This window comes from Boleophthalmus pectinirostris, unplaced genomic scaffold (genome assembly GCF_026225935.1).
Source record: "Boleophthalmus pectinirostris isolate CB_2022bp ecotype Guang Dong unplaced genomic scaffold, ASM2622593v1 HiC_scaffold_4, whole genome shotgun sequence".
Classification (NCBI taxonomy): Eukaryota; Metazoa; Chordata; class Actinopteri; order Gobiiformes; family Gobiidae; genus Boleophthalmus; species Boleophthalmus pectinirostris.
The window spans coordinates 12,113,058-12,130,103 of NW_026571353.1; the positions used below are offsets into that span (position 1 = coordinate 12,113,058).

The 17,046-nt window shown below is 37.0% G+C and overlaps 1 protein-coding gene across 1 annotated transcript in view; it reads left to right on the plus strand.

Moving 5' to 3' along the window:
- The first annotated feature begins 415 nt into the window (after positions 1–415).
- zgc:110329 (uncharacterized protein LOC550500 homolog) overlaps positions 416–17,046 on the plus strand; it is a 32,470-nt gene continuing 15,839 nt past the window's right edge. The window contains exons 1-5 of the mRNA XM_020928353.2: positions 416–701; positions 9,217–9,402; positions 13,345–13,419; positions 13,510–13,605; positions 16,677–16,793. Of these exons, the coding sequence (XP_020784012.1) occupies positions 615–701; positions 9,217–9,402; positions 13,345–13,419; positions 13,510–13,605; positions 16,677–16,793 (561 nt within the window). The 5' untranslated portion in view covers positions 416–614. The remainder of the gene's footprint in view (positions 702–9,216; positions 9,403–13,344; positions 13,420–13,509; positions 13,606–16,676; positions 16,794–17,046) is intronic.

Below are 17,046 nucleotides of genomic sequence, written 5' to 3' on the forward strand. Positions count from 1 at the left end.
TTTTTGGCATTCTGAGTACCACTAATTTGGAACTAGTCTATTTCAGGCCAATATGATGATCTTAAATTTGATTAAATCTGAAATAACACTAAAATAAATAATATTTTTGCCTTTCCCAGTTCCTATTATACCATATTAAGCCTATAGGCCTATCAGACTAAACTATTAATAAGGTAGGTGGACAAAAACATATGTGCTACAGTATGAGAAACACTTCAGGTAGGCTAACTCGTGTATCCTATATATAATTTATGAATTCTGATTTAATACATTACTATATACTACAATATTACTGGTATTGAACTAATGCATTTTGGAGCATGATTAATAAGTATCCATCAGTAACTAATTGTTTACGCCGGCGTAATACGACGGTAGTTAGTGTGTGTTCTGTCCCTTTAAGGATGTAGTCAAAACAAAGCGTGCGCCGGCGGACGCACGGAAGTGGTTTTGTCTCCGCTACAACAACACCAGGCAGCAATAAACTAGAGCTGCGATGGTTTTTAAATACAGTTAGCTTGTGTTTCATTCATAATAACACGTTTTAGTCACGTTTTATCATTTTGGAAGTGTCCTGAGGCGGTCGAAGGAGAGCTAGCTTACCCGTGCGCACCATGCCGCCCTACTCAGAGATGAGAAAAAGCAATCGCTTCTACTACTTCATCAAATTCACCCTAAACATATACTCCATGCTGTTTTCGGTAAGTTTTGGATATATCTCAATAGATAATGTATAGAAATAGTGAAGTTTTGGTTAAGAGTGACGAATCCCAATCTGAGTCACCCATTATTAGCTTCAAGCGAGAGACAGCCAAATCCCATTCATTAGCTATATTGAAATAACAACAAATCAGCTATATTTTTCATACACGTGTACCATTTGAGATAGTCGTTCATGTTGTAAAATATATTAACATTACTTTTGCATTCGGCCTATGATGATACGTGATTTGATTATGTATTTTGTTATAAATATCGAAATACTTAGTCCACATTTTGCAGGTGCTTGTTTGATATTAACACCATTACGTTTGTGAGTATGGGGAATACCCATCATTTTATTGAAATTCTGTGAACCTTTGAATCAATCACACCTTTTAACAGAGATTTGGATTGAACTAAATAATCTTTCGATTAAATGATAACGATTTGGTGGTAAATCAATGTAGGATGTTGTGATTTTCTTTACAATGAAGGTAGGTGCGAAGCTAGCAGTGGATGGAGAGCTAACGTGATGGATATCGCGTAAATGCTAGCAGCTAACTTCTCATATCGTAGTAGGTTCAATGGTCAAAGGTAATCTGTAATTAAAAGAGGGCATATCTTCTTGATCAGCTTCATTTATTGTTCAAGGATAACAATAAGCCGCTCGCATCTTTGACAAACAGCGGTGGCGCAGGGCGTTGGAGCCATTTAAAGGCATAGTGCTGTGGATTTTCTGTGGGCCGACACAAATAAGAAGCGCATTTGTAGGTCAGTAAACCATTTTCACAGTGTGTGTTTTATAGAAACTTTTGCTATTTACAATTTTTATCCTTTATCATTCCCATCCAGTCCAATCCACTTTATTTATATAGCACGTTTTATAAACATAACAGTTTCCAAAGTGCTGCACAGACAAATTAATACAGTAAAAGACACTAAATCATAAATAAAAACAATGAATAAAATGTGTTAAAATGCATAAAGCTAAAAACGATAAAAAATAAAATAAATAAATTAAATTAAATAAAAGACACAGAGGACCACACAATTTATGAGGTGTTAGAAGCCAGAGAATAAAAGTGGGTCTTAAGACGAGACTTAAACACTCCAATGTGGGGGCTGTTCAGATGTGGGGGGGCAGAGCTTTCCAGAGCTTGGGGCTGGCCACAGAGAAGGCCCTGTCCTCCCTGGATTTAAGTCCCATCTTGGGCACCATGAGCTGGAGCTGGCCTTTGGACCTCAGAGCCTATCAGCTGATGAACCAGACAGAAATTGAAAGAAAGAAAGAAAGAAAGAAAGAAAGGAAATTACTCATTACAGTCCAAAGTTTTGACATCATAATTAAATAAACCTCATTAAACCTTAAACATTGCACTGAACGCATAACCTTTTGTTGAATGGCAAATACCTTTTAAAAATAGAAAAAGATGTTTCTGTATTTTCAGAAGGTAAATATATTTAGAAGTGTACACAACCCTCAGTGGTCGTCCTCTCTATTCTAGTGACTTCAAAACCACTATGACCTTTTGTTATAGATACACTGAACCACCTGAGATACTGTCAGCTGACTTAAAGGTGCACTGCGTAACATAGTAGAGGGCCCACCTGCTTGTCTCCATGGAAATATTATTGCTTTGTCTAGAATGTTCCACAGTATAGTTTAATCTATTCATGAGGGAGACATGCAGGTTACAGCATTGCCTTATAGTTCAGATCTATGGGGAGACGCCCCTTTTCACAGAAGGAATTATTGTATTTTTGAGTAATAAAATATATGATAAATAATGAATAAATGCTAGACAGATGTGTTTAATGTCATACCATGGAGCATTCCAGGGCAAGACAGACAAGTAGGTAGCAGACACACCAGAAAAGTTGCTCTTTTCACATTTAAATAAAGACATCCTCATTTCAGATATCATGTGAAACTGCTGTCTCATCAGGTGACTCATCAGCAGTATAATAACCACATAGCGACAAAGGTTCATGAGTCCTAAGAAATCACATAATTTTCAACCCTCAAATTATTAAGCAGAGACTGAAAGAGAGGTAGAGAACTAGAAAGTAGTAGAAATTTGCAAACAGGCTATCAGCCTTAAATCTCCAGCAGAGGCCAATATTTTGGCTGACATTCTGCCTCAAGAATATGTGTAAGTGCGAAGAGATAACTGCCCATCTTAAATTACTGACTAGTACTTAAAACTTTTCTGGTTGGGGATTCGTCACCTGCTTGTTTCAACGGATATGGCATTGTTCTCCTAAGAATGGTCCACAGTATGACATTAAATAGCTCTACCTTACATTTATTTAGTTTTTTAGTTTTTTAGTGCAAAAATACCTAAAAAAAAAGGGCATTCTAACTATGAGTAGGGTTGCCTCTCCACAGATCTGACTTGCAACTTAGTGTGGTTTGATCTGCAAGACGGTAAAACAGTTTGTCATATTGTGAAACATTCCAGACAAAGCAATATTATCTAAATGGAGAAAAGCATTAGACAGACCATCCACCAGAAAAGTTACACCATGCACCTTTTAAATTACATAATTTGGGGAAAATAGTCCATATCTGCCCTACATATCGTTCCCCAAAATATCGGCAGAGCTTATTGACTATCGGTTGCTCTGGATTCTAACTGGCATTGGTATCATCATTGACCATGAAAAAAAAAACATATTGGTCAATCTCTATTATCAAGACTAGTAATGCATTACCCACCTTATTTTGGGTATTCAATTGGTTTAGATTACTTGATTACTTACTTTAGATCATTTTAATATAATACAGATTAATCCAACTATTTTATCACCAAAAATCAAGACATAACTTTATTCGGAAACAATATCTTCTTTTTCATTGCTGCTGCTGTGTGTATGACCCCATGCAGAAAAGCAGGAGAAATAAAGTAAATGGCGTAGTTGGCCCTAACTTCAAGCAGGAAACAGACATGCCTTTAATCTGCAGGAAATATTCCCCCGTCCCCATCAGTATCATACCAAACAAGGCATTATAGAAATGACTCCAAGCACAGGTATTTGTAGTACATTAGAGCCACAGTCCCCTCAGCTATGTTTTTGAGGGGCATTACAATGCACTATATTTATTTCCTGGAGATCTGTCCTAATCTTAAAGTTGCATTGTGTAACTTTTCTGGTGAAGGGTCTGTCACCTGTTTGTTTCAATGAGGACGTCATTGCTCTACCTGTAATGTTCCACAGTATGACATTAAACAGCTCTACCTTACATTTACTCAATTACAGTAGTTTTAGTGCTCAAACATATCAAGAAATCAGGCATTCTGACTGTGAGTGGGGTTGCCTCTCCACAGATCTGACCTGTAACTTTGTTTGTTTCGATCTTTATGAAGATAAAAATGTTGAAACATTCCACACAAAGTAATAATATCTCCATGGAGAAAAGTATTTGACAGACCCTCCACCAGAAAAGTTACACAATGCACCTTTAACCATATTACTTACCTAGCCTACACTTTAACCTATTTAACCCATACTTGAACTTCAAGTCATGTTGTTGATTGAATAAGAAAGGATTAGGGACCTGATTTCGTCCCCAAAAGGAGGAATGCCCCCTAATAATGACTAGACCATTTAGGCCCCTATATGCTCGCCTACGCCCACCTCATCCCCATGTCTTTGTCTGCATCAGTGTTCCTTGTTCAATTTTACACATTACTGTGATGGCCGGGAGGCATAGATCCAGACTTAATTAAACCTATCTTTGGCAACTAATCATCTTTTTGTCAGTGCTGCTTGTTGGAGCTGGGATTTCATCTAGTAATGTTTTAATTTTTTAACAATCCTAAAAGACTCCAGGAACCTCCTGAGTAGAAGATGTCAACCATTTTGGAACCTAAAAATGATTTCCCTTACAACCAGTATATTCACTACTGAAAAATACCTAGAAAAACTGGCATTCTGACCATGAGCAGGGTTGCCTCACCACAGATCTGACCTGTAACTTGTTCTGGTTTGGTTTCCATGAAGATAGAAATGTTTAATACCATGCTATGAAACATTCTAGACTAAGCAAATCAAATTTCAATGGAGAAAAGCATTTGTCGGACCCTCCATCAGAAAAGTGTACCTTTAAGCAGATAACAACTGCACAAATAGCACAAAATGGATTTTATCAATCATAACGCACAGAAAGAGACTGGAATAGGTGCTACCCTATACAACCCAGAAAGTCAATATATCTAAAAAGTCTTGAGTTGTGGGATGAGGAACAGGGACTAAACTATACCATCTCATAGAAATGTAGTGTTTTTATGGCTAACCATGATACATATTCATTCTAGTGGCACCCACGGTACCCAAGTGGATGGTGCCCTCAATCTTGTTTCATTTTTCTTTTGCCAATCTCACTCATCTTTTTTGTTCAGTCACCCAGCAAAATACCAATGCCATGATAATAGAATGTAATTTTCAACTTTTATTACCTTGAGCCCTTATATCTCTGTAATCCTTCAGCCATTCAGGTAAATTCCATAGTGGTCCATGGGCAAATACTAGTCTGAGTGACTTTATACTTGTTCTGATACAGCTCGCTGTCATTCCAAAGGTTTTCAGGAAGGGTTAATTTCTTCTATACTTGCTTAAATGAGTATCTAGTTTGGTGTGATTTTCAATACTTTGGACAAATCTAAAACCAGGATTCATTCAGTGCAGTTTGATCTTCATACAGGTATAGGTACTGCCATTAACATCTCTGGACTGCATCATCTTTAAACAGTTAATTAGCAGAATCCATTTAGTCCCTTATCCACTGACCTTAATATAACCAGTTACAGAAGATGACAGGCACTAGTCAAGTTCATTTGTGCTACATCTGTAAAGGCTGAGTGCTGTTGGGACTGAAGCCAAATGTATAGTGCTTCATGGAGGGCATTATCTGTGGCTGAGGTACACTGTAGATGCTGACTCTTAATGCAGATTGCCTCAGTTGTTCAATTGACAATCAATAGCACCAACGTAAGCCCAGTCCAGGCATATGCATTAAAACAGTAATGGACTCAACTTCATTTTACAGACTTGAACCCCAGTGTTTTAGAAATAACCAAACAAAATATAGGGGCATAAATAAATGGCAGTATAGCCACTAAGGTATGGAGCAGCTTTGTTCTATTATTACGTTTTAAAGATGCACTGTATAACCTTTTTTGTTTGGGGTCCGTCATCTTCTTGTTTCTTCTTGTTTCTGTCTGGAATGTTTCATAGTAAACTGCTTTACCTTACATTTATTCAATTACAGGTGGCTTTATTGCTCAGAAATGCCTTGACAAACAACATTCTGAGTGTGAGCGGGGTTGCCTCTCCACAGATCTGACCTGTAACTTGGTTTGGTCTTTGTGAAGATGGAAAGGTTTAATACCATACTGTGAAACATTCCAGATGAAGCAATAACATCTACACAGAGAAAGGCATTTGATGGACCCACTACCAGAAAAGTTATACAATGCATCTTTAAAACGTAATAATAGAACAAAGCTTTGGTTAGTACCTCTCTTCCTATGCATTTGTCCCCAGTTGTATGTGGAGTCCACCCACAAATGAATAATACCTTGTAGACCTATCACGCTAAAGCTAACAGCAGACAGCAACCAGCATGCTATCATCGCACTTCCTGTTTCACTGACAATAAAATGCTTTACAATTAGATGCATACAGCAATCTCATTTTCACCCTAAGAGCTGCCTTTACAGTATGTCTGCAAAACAAAGTTCTCTTAATTACACATAAAAATTGGGTACAAGTGCCAACCGTATCTTAAATAAACATAATATTCAGTAAATAAATGAAAACAATGTACTACAGTAAAAACAGTGTTGGCATAATATTTCACTGCTTTGAGCTCACATGTGAAAAAATAGTAAGGTACATACAATAAATGAAAAGACCAGAATACAGTATATTAACTGATGTTGATTAATAGGGTTAATTGTGTCAACCCTATTGCCATATTCAACTTCTATTTCCCCTCCAGACTAACTTCTAAGTTGGAAAGTCCGCTCGTTCCCACTTTAGACACATTACCCCTCTGGTATTGCAGGATTTATTTAGCCTGAATGGAGGGTCAAACTAATTAAAGATAGTGATTCTCGGCCAGGCGTGGTGATTTAGCGTCCTGTCCAGGGGCTCTGAAACCCACCCAGCTTCACTTAGCCCCGTAATGATGCGGTCATAGTACACCAACTCCAATTTAATCCGAAATCCTAACCCCCAAAACCCAACAGTGGGCTCCGTGAGGACGCTGTGCTGCAGGTGGTCTGTGGGTTATGATCTGAATATGCATTACTCATGTTCTTCTATTTGAAAAGTAATTTTAGAAACCCACTTGTAGAATAGCTACTATAGTTTAATTTTGACTTGAACATTTTGAAGATGAACACATTTCAAGGTGTTTTAAATGTATAATGTCGTAACCACAAATTGCTTTCATCATTCATCATTCATCATTTTGTAATCCATTTTTCTTAGGGCCATACCGGCTTGTCAGAGTGTTTGTGCTTGTGTTGGCGGTGGTTGAAGGGGCTGATGGTGCAGATTGGCAGCCTCACTTCCGTCAGTTTTCCCCAGGGCAGCTGTGACAATAGTGGCTTACTATTACTGAGTGTGGAGTGAATGAATACTAATGGACAATAAAATAATGTAATATTTAGTAAAACGTAGGAATGTAACAATAACTGAAATATTGTGATAATTATAATATCATGGACTAGGGATGGGCATGATTATTCGATAATTGATCATTAAGAATTTCATCGATTACGTTAATTTTAATCGACAAACCGAATGTAGATTGCTGTGCGTAGCGTGACCAAACAGGGGTCCGTACATGTAGCTCTCTGCACTCAGAAGGAGCGAGCAAACACAAACATTCGGTCAGTCTGCAATGTACCGAAGCACAAATGTGTATTTAAGGATGATTTATACAAGAAAATCCACGCTTTCCGTTGCGTTCGGGACAAGTGGGAGTCCTTGTGCACAGTGTACAAAGCAGGAACATATGTTTCGGTGTCCAGTGGGAAAAAGCTTTACCAGGTGAGAGTCGCGCAATGTCGATGACGAGTCCCCACCTCCCACCCCCCGTACGGTGTCCTGGTTTTGACAAACGCAAATATGGTCACACTAACCTGTATTCCACTGAGTCATGTCTTTTAATCCTACAGAAATTGATCGCATCAGCGACACAAGAGCTGTAGTTTTATCTTTGCTGAGTTTATGCAAATTAGTGATGCGGTTTTAAGTTTCGTTTCTGTGAGAGTTGAGCAAAACTGAATTAAACACATTATAATGTCAAACGGATTGATGTGGCGCTAGAGTCGTTACGGTTTATATGTCGTAAACTTGAATTTATTTATGCAGATTAGTAGTGCAGATAGTAATAATAATGATGATCATTTTAATATGAAGACGTTAATGATTAATCGATAATCGATCGTTAATTCTTCCGACGATCGATTAAGAAAATTTCATCGAATGCCCATCCCTATCATGGACCATCACAATATATTGAAATACAAGATTCTTTGCTTAAATTAATATTTATGGCGCAGCAATAGCTAAAAAAAAAAAGACAGTGGGGAACTACATAGACCATGATCCTTTGCTCCATTTCAGAGCAGACTACAAGAAGAAATAACAGTTCTAAGCACTTTTAAGTCTTAGGTCTTTGGATTAATTCCTGTCAAGGCATTACAAGAGGAAAAAGTAACATTTTTGGTAGCCTCCACAAAATATTGCAATAAATATCGTACAGGGAGGTGACAATATCATATCGTGAGACCTGGATATCGTTGCACCCTTAGTAAAACGTTTTAGGTGTCTTGAAAGGCACTATAAAATCCAGTGTTTACTAATGAATTAATTATGACTGTCTTAAAAAGAGGGTATTACATTCTGTAGCGTCTGAGTCACCCACTCCTCCCTGTGCTACAGTTTTGACAGTGATAATAACAATAATCTGTATCTTAAAGTTACTGTGCCACATTTTACTACTTTAAATACATGAAAAACTGAACAAATTCAATTTAAACAGTGTGCTAAAAGTGCAGCATCATTACTTCCTGTTTTTCTGACAATAAAAATGCTTTTGAATTAGATGCAGTCAGCACACTGTCTAGTTTTAGTGCTTTTTTTTTTTTGTGCTATAATTGAACATTTGTATATCTGTACTGGGGTAAAACAAATTATTTTAATTACATGGCAAAAATAAGTACAGCCTGTTGAAGTTTGAAGTGTGTGGGATGTAGTTGTTTTCTTTTTTCTTTTTCCAAAAATCATCAAAGCCCCTCCAAACTGCACATTCGCTCACTTTCAAAAAACTGCTGTAAACGCACTAACCTCCTGACTCTATTGATATCGCTGTGGGCCTGGTATTTTTTTAAAAACACACATCAGAAGTTACAGAAAATGGATGTCATGCTAGCTAACAGGTTTCTCCACACTATCAAAGGATATCAAAGGCACTAACTCTGACTGTTTGCATTGCAGCTGATGGGCCTGTGTGTGCTGTGCGTGGGGGTCTATGCCGAGGTGGAGAGGCAGAAGAACCGGACCCTGGAGGGACTGTTCCTGGCCCCCGCTGTGGTGCTCATCCTCCTGGGGCTGGTCATGTTCACCGTGTCTGTGGTGGGCATGGTGGGATCTCTGCGTGACAACAAGACCCTGTTGCACATGGTGAGGAGGAGGGGCAAAATGGGGGTTCTGAGCATTGGTGGATGAAGTACTCAATATTGTTGTTTAAAGGTGCACTATGTAACTTTTTGAGGGGTCTGTCACCTGCTTGATTCTGTGGATATGTCATTGCTTTGCTTGGAATGTTCCACAGTATGACATTAAACACCTCTATCTTATATTTATTTTTTATAGCTCAAATATTCCAAGAAAAACAAGTATTCTGACGATGAGTGGGGTTGCCTCATCACAGATCTGACCTGTAACTTGGTCTGGTTTACTTACAATTTAATAGGTTTTAGTACCAAAAGCATTTGACGGATCCTCCATCAGAAAAATTACACAGTGCACCTTTACGTAAAGGTACAGATACAGAGGTAAAAAGGTACTCAAGTAAAAGTAAAAGTATCACATGAAAAAAAATCTACTTCAGTAAAACTATTTAAATGCCTATTTAATATATTAATACTTAACAAATTTTAAAATTTTACTTAAGTAAAAAAAAAAGTATTTCACATATTTCAAGTTGTTATTTGTTAAAAAACATACATACATACACACACATGTACACGCGTATATGTGTACATATATAAACACATAATCCACATAATAGTCTGTTTTCTTTTAGCCTTAAGGCAGCACACACCTAAGGCAAGGGCAACTTAAATATGATTAATTTAAAGCAGCAGTAGTGTGTATTTAGTCTTCATGATATATTTTGTTGCAGTAATGTATTGCAGTACATATGGGCCCGGTCAAGCAGAAGTATACAGCAAGGCCAAAAATTCAAGTTAATGCATCTGATATAAAAACATATTCAACAGATACATATGTACTCTAGTTTATGAAACTGTTTACCTTTTTTCTGTACCATTTTTGGGTCTAAAGTTACATACATTTTAAACAGACCATGTATGAAACATGGAACAAAAATTATTTCCCAAATTTCAAAGACCTGCAAATCATGTAAATAAACTGATGTATTTCATCATATCTTGTGTTATTCGATCTTTGAACTGTTGATGAAGGTACATGATTTTTCAACAAAAAAAAGTATTTAAAATGATAAACATTTGCTTGGAAGGACTGACATATTTTATAGAAATAGTTTCCTTTCATTTTGAAGTAATGTTAAAGTATTCGGAAGAAAAAAGCTGACAAATTATGCAAAATCATGCACCTTCTACTTGCTTGCACAATTTTCCCTCCATTACTTTTCCCTCCGTTACTATGACCTTTCTTAATAAAAAAATCTCATTACTCAAAAAGTAAGAGGTTTTTCAACCTAATCTTGTACCATATGGTAGAAAACTATATTAAGCAAATATTCAAATCAGTTTGTTAAGGATATGTAAGTGAGAACAGCTAGTTATTGCTGTTTGTATTTATTGCCCAAAAAGTGCTGCATATTGCATTCCCTCCGTTACCGACATGAGTTTTTAAATTTTTTGTCAACAACTTGAAAGAATATTGCAGGGTTAACTTTACCCTGTTGGAGTGTTAACTCTTTCCTACATTCTGATACCTTACTTATTTCAATAGTCCCTCTAGTTTCTGAATAAGAGCTATTTGAATGTAAAAAATCTGCCCCTGTTTCCCTCCGTTACCACTTGACCAGACCCATATGTATAATAATACTTTTGAAACTGTAGATTAGTAGCAGTTAGGATGCAATGTTTTTTTACAGTGTTATACATGACTCGGATGGTCAGTGTGTCAGACAGCATGCAGCTTCATGTCATGCCTTAGACTACTTGCAATTACTTAATTTCATATACACTGAAAAACAGTCCCATTTAATTTTCAACTTTTCTTCCCTGCCTGTCTATAGGATAGAAACTCATTTAAATGCTGCCACCTTAGTTAGTAGTTGAAACCATCTGCGACAGATGGTTTGAATTGTTTTCCATTGTTGCATTAGGAGTTTCCTGCCAAGCATTAATGTTGTTCATTGATAGATTCCTTATGATTTTTAGGAATTGCTCCTTTTACAGAAGATGGGTCACCCAGAATAAACAGCTTTACACAGAATGGAATATTATACTTGATAATCACCCCAGTTGATTCATGAACAGAATTCCTTTACTTTAGAGCACGACCATAACATATGCACTATTGTACCATTTGTTTTTTTCCATTCATTTTTGAGGGAACTAGTGGAGTTGATCTTACTTTGTAAAAATGTGTAATAAAATGACAATTCACGGCCTTTGCCCAGACATGATAGAATTAAAGTGGGCATATATTTTTTTAAAGATGGTTTCAGCATATTATAAATTTTAAAAAAATTAAAATTTAGTGTTTCCCGCAGCAATTTATAGTTAAGGTGGCTGCCTTGACAACAAGTGTCTACGCCCCTCCGAACCACATGAATTGTTGTGCACTCCTCACTTTTTCTCCGTGCATGGAATATCCGCACACACACCCCACCACCACCTTTTTTTTTGTGGGAAAACTAAACACACTAAAATTTGCCAATATAGCTGTTGCTGAAAGCCAAATTCAGCCACTAGTTTATTAAATGATTTACTTTCATTATCTATAAATATAGAATGTTGTGATGTCACCTGAAACTCAGCAATAAAGATAGGTAAGGAAAACCCAAGATTGAAACATCTGGGGACTGGAGGAAGCTATTTAAAAACTCTGCTGTTATTACTTTGACAGACAGCAGATGTTGAACTATTTGAACAGTTCTGTCCCCACATGTGAAATCACAGCTGTTGCTTCATAATTACTTTCGTGATGAAAAGGTTCCATTATTGAAGTCAAAGAAGACTGTGTGGAAGGATTATCCCAAAACATATTCAGAGGAGTCAGTCAAGTGTATGACAAACCTCCCCAAAACTCTTTTAATGCTGTGTTGGTGCAGAAACAAAGAAATATGTTGCAGAAGAATGGTGCATCTTGGAAACAAACAAAGAACTGAAGTCAGGTCAGGACAGTATTTAAATTAGAATATTCTTTAATAATAATAATAATAATAATAATTTAAAAAGTGCATTAGTCTACCATAGCTCTTTTCTAGATGCTTTACTCTTTTGTGCATTATTCTGTCTACAGGGCAATAATAAATTCTAAATAAGTAATTGCAAGAGACTTGTTTCAATGATATAAATGTATATATATATATACAAGTAAACATAAACTAAAATATAGAAATAAAGTAATATAATTAAAATATCTCAGCTATTTAAGAGGAAATCAGTTGAAGATGATACAACGATTGACAAGACACTAGGTTATTCTACAAAAAATTTAGATGTAAAAGTGCATAATAAGTTATTTTTTCATGTAGTCTGCTCTGAAACTAAGCAAAGGGTTATGGTCAATGTAGTTCTGTCTTATTTTTAGCTGTTGCTGCACCATAACAATGAATTTAACCAAAGAGATTTGTGATTCAATATATTGTGATGGTCCACAATATTATTATGAGACACTTGACGATACGATATCATGATATTTCGATTATTGTTACATCCCTACAAAGTTGGATGTACTCAGTTTTGTACAGTATAGATAGTGGGGCAAAACATTACTCAAGTGATTTTTAGAACATTTAAAAGATGAAATGGAGTGATTTTTTTTTAAGTGATTAAATTTATTTCTTAATTTTTCTAGCCATTTTTGTGTACCTTAATAGGTATTTGGTTTACTCAAAGTTGTGACAGAAATTCAAATGAAATGTGCTGAAAAATAAGTCTCAGTCATTTCAGCAGGTCTCAAACTATAAAGAAAAGTATGTTTTACTTTTCAGTCCAGATTTAAAATGTAGTGGAGTAGAAAGTAAAAAGTATCCACTATAAAATATACTTAATAAAGTACAGATACCTAAAATGTGCACTTAAGTATTCTACTATTACTTTTGTACTTCATTATCTTCCACCACTGCATCTCTGGTACGCACCCCACTTTGCTGAACCTTTTTTTATTGCTTTTTTGCAGTTTCTCTGTGTTCTTTGTGTGCTGCTACTCCTTCAGGCAGTCGCTCTCACTACAGCACTCATCTTCGAGAAAAAGGTACGAGACGGTCGCAATTATTCCAAAATTACCCACATCCTCAAACCCCAAAACAACAAAGTCATCTTTTTGTTCTATCTCTGTTTTCAGACATCTGCCTTGTTTCAAAGCAGTATACGAGAGGGCATTAAACACTACTATGATGACCTGGACTTCAAAAACATCCTGGATTATGTGCAGCAAAAGGTGAGATGAACTGAGGTTAGATTTAATTGGGGTGTATCAGATATTAAAGGTGCACTGTGTAACGTTCTGGTTGAGGGTCCATCACCTGTTTGTTTCCATGGATATTTTATTGCTCTGCTTAGAATGTTTCATAATTTGACATTAAACAGATCTACTTTACATTTGTTCAATTACAAGTGGCTTTATAGCTCAAAAATACCTAGAAAAACAAGCATTTTGACTGTGGGCGGGGTCACCTCTCCACAGATCTGACCTGTAACTTGGTCTGGTTTGGTCTCCATGAAGATAGAAAGGTTCATGGAGACCAAACCATACAACAAACACGCAGACAAAAGGACTAAATTGGACCATTCCTGAGCAGTTTGATTAAAGTTTTGTTCTATATCAGAAAAGATGACATGGTAATATTAAAGAAGGTGCCTACATTTGTGTTGAAAGTTGCATTCTGTTGTATTTTGTAATCATCATTTCGATATTGAAATCCCTATGAGCCTTTTCTTCATATCAAAATTGAATTTGAAGTATTTTGAGAACAATACTAGTGTACTTAGCGGCCACAACTGAACATGGGATGCAAATATACTGAGGGCATGTTCATTCTAGATTAACTGTACCTGGTTTTAGTCACAAAGTCTGGCTCATTATGTTTTCTGATTCAAGACTAGAATACAAAAGATGAAACCTTTGACATACTGTAAAATGTTTCTGTGGATAAATTGCACACACAACCTATAACCAAACTCTCATATTTCTGATGAATGTTTTGTTTTGGGTCTTAAACGGTATTTTTCAAGTCAAATTAAAAGTGCATTGTGTAACTTTTCTGGTGCAGGGCCTGTCAAATGCTTTTCTCCATGGAGATGTTGTTGCTTTGTCTAGAATGTTTCACTATATGGTACCATTTTATCATCATGGAGACCAAACCAAACCAAGTCAGATCTGTGGAGAGGTCATCACGCTCCCAGTCAGAATGCCTGTTTTTCAGGGTATTTTGGAGCTATAAAACCACCTGTAATTGAATAAACGTTAAGTAGAGCTGTTTAATATCATACTGTGGAACATTCCAGGCAGAGCAAAGACATATCATAGAAACAAGCAGGTGATGGACCCCCAACCAAAAAGTCACAGTGCACCATTTAATGTGGATTTCAAAGCTCTGTGTGCCCAGGGACACACAGCTATCATGAGCTGTGCAGGGCTACAGATAACTCCTCTCTGCTATTGCCGTAGAGCAGTGCCTTAGGATTCCTCAAATGGGAAAATTTATCTTGTCAATAAACTATTATGTTTATAGGCTAGTTTAAGCTATTAAACTTTGAACAACTGTTGCTTTTGAACTTTTCATTTGACAATTACAGATATTGACTCAAGCTTTGACAACAAAAAGAGGTCCAGCAGTTCTTCTAATTTGGAGTTCTGTCACAAAGTACCTTACCTTTTGTCCAGAAATCAATGTGAACTGTCTCTTGCTTGGCATTTCTCAGCAGTATATTATCGGATTCCACTATTTGAATACACAGGGCCATAAGTTTATCTTGACTTCTAACTGCACCATTCATACTTTTGACATTTCTTCATTATCACATTCAAGTCAGAGGTGCAAGTCTACAAAAGTGGTTTATCGCCGCAGCAGCATGGTGTCTGGAGCTAGCAGAGGTCATCTGAAAAGAGATAGAGGTCTTCTGCAATATCTGAGTTATGGTTGTGCTATAAATGTTAGCTTTTCAAAGAATCTTTGCTCTATACTTACATCCATTCAGTGATGGAATATAGCATAATCTTATTGCCTATGTAAGGAAGAATGCATTTCTTTGGACACTAGCATTTCTTGGACATTTTTATTTACTTGGTCAGATAGTGTTTTTTTCTGGTGGAGGATCTGGCTCTAGCCTAGTCTTTGTCAAATAGTGGTTGGGGCGCATGTGACCTCGGGGAACATGCTTTTTTTTTGCCATACTAGAATAAAGGGTAATTGCACATTCACTACAGTAGTTGGCAGTGAGGTTCTCATTGTCAGATCGTGTGCAGGGAGTATATAGTGTTGTTTTTTGGGGGGTTTTTTTTGCAGCGAGCAAACGGACACACAGCACAGAGTAGGAGATATAAAGTACAGTGAACAAACTGTATGTAAAGCATATGTAGCGCTCGGCTTCACTGTGATTACGGTGGGAAACGAGGAAAGACCTGTGTGTTTACTGTGTCTAAAAATGTTGGCAGCATGAAGTCAAATAAATTACAGCGTCAGTTTTTTCAGTGAAAACATGCCGAACATTGCCAACAATCGTCCCATTTGTGAATGCTACTTCAGTAAACCAGCGAGCACTGTCAGGATCATATAAATTGACGTACCAAATAACAGAGGAGCTGATACTACTGCAGCATTAGACATGGTTTCTGTCACACTAGATGACGCAAGTACCTCAAACTATAACACGGACATAATCTTTAAAGACGAGGAGGACACAGGAGCGGACCGCCTCATTACGCAGGTGAGTGCAGAGCGGAATACAGACAGACACATGCTGCGTGTGTCCCGGGAGTCACTTTGGAGACGCTACTAAAAGGTTTGCTGACATATGTAGGCTACTGAAGGCGAGGGTCAGATTTGTCCACATTTGGTAGTGGTTCAGTGGAGTGAGGGGGGGGGGACAGAAAATAATTGAAAAGCACGGCACTAGCCTGTCTTCTTGGAGATGATACTGCTTTGCTTAAAATGTTCCACAATATAGCATCAAATATATCTGTCTTTATGAAGAGAAAATATATACATTTTACCTGTGAGCGGGTTCACCTCTCCAGAGATCTGACCTGTAACCTCGATGAACATAGATAAGTTTAATGCTATACTGTGCAATATCCTTGGCAAAGCAATTACCATGGAAACAAGCAGGTGGCAGACACTCTACCAGAAAAGTACATTATAAAAGGGAGCAAAATATTATGTACATGCATAATGCAGTACTTGCTGTATCTCCTCTTCACCTAGTTATAATGAAGTCTATGATGTTATTACTGTTGGAGGCACAGTTCTAACCTTGTGTGTCCATTTTGTCTTTTTTTTGTTGTTGCAGTTTTCCTGTTGTGGAGGCGATGAGTACAAAGACTGGGGAGTCAATCAGTACCACTTCTGTAATGGCACCGGTCCACTGGCCTGTGGGGTTCCTTATACATGCTGCGTCCGACGGAAAGTGAGTTCTGATGCCTCTTTTTCCATAAGTGGTTTTCAAAAGTTTATTTACACTTAGTAAAGTTAACACTGAAAAACAAAAACTACAATTATGTTTGATTAGAGATGTTGTGGGAAAAAAGTAAAAAAATAAAATAAAAAATGCTCCCTAGAATTTTTAAACACTTTTACCCCATCACCAAATACCCCATCCATCTTTGCTACATATTTTAATTTGGATTTTAAATTTTTGCTTTCTATTGTATCGGTGTTTC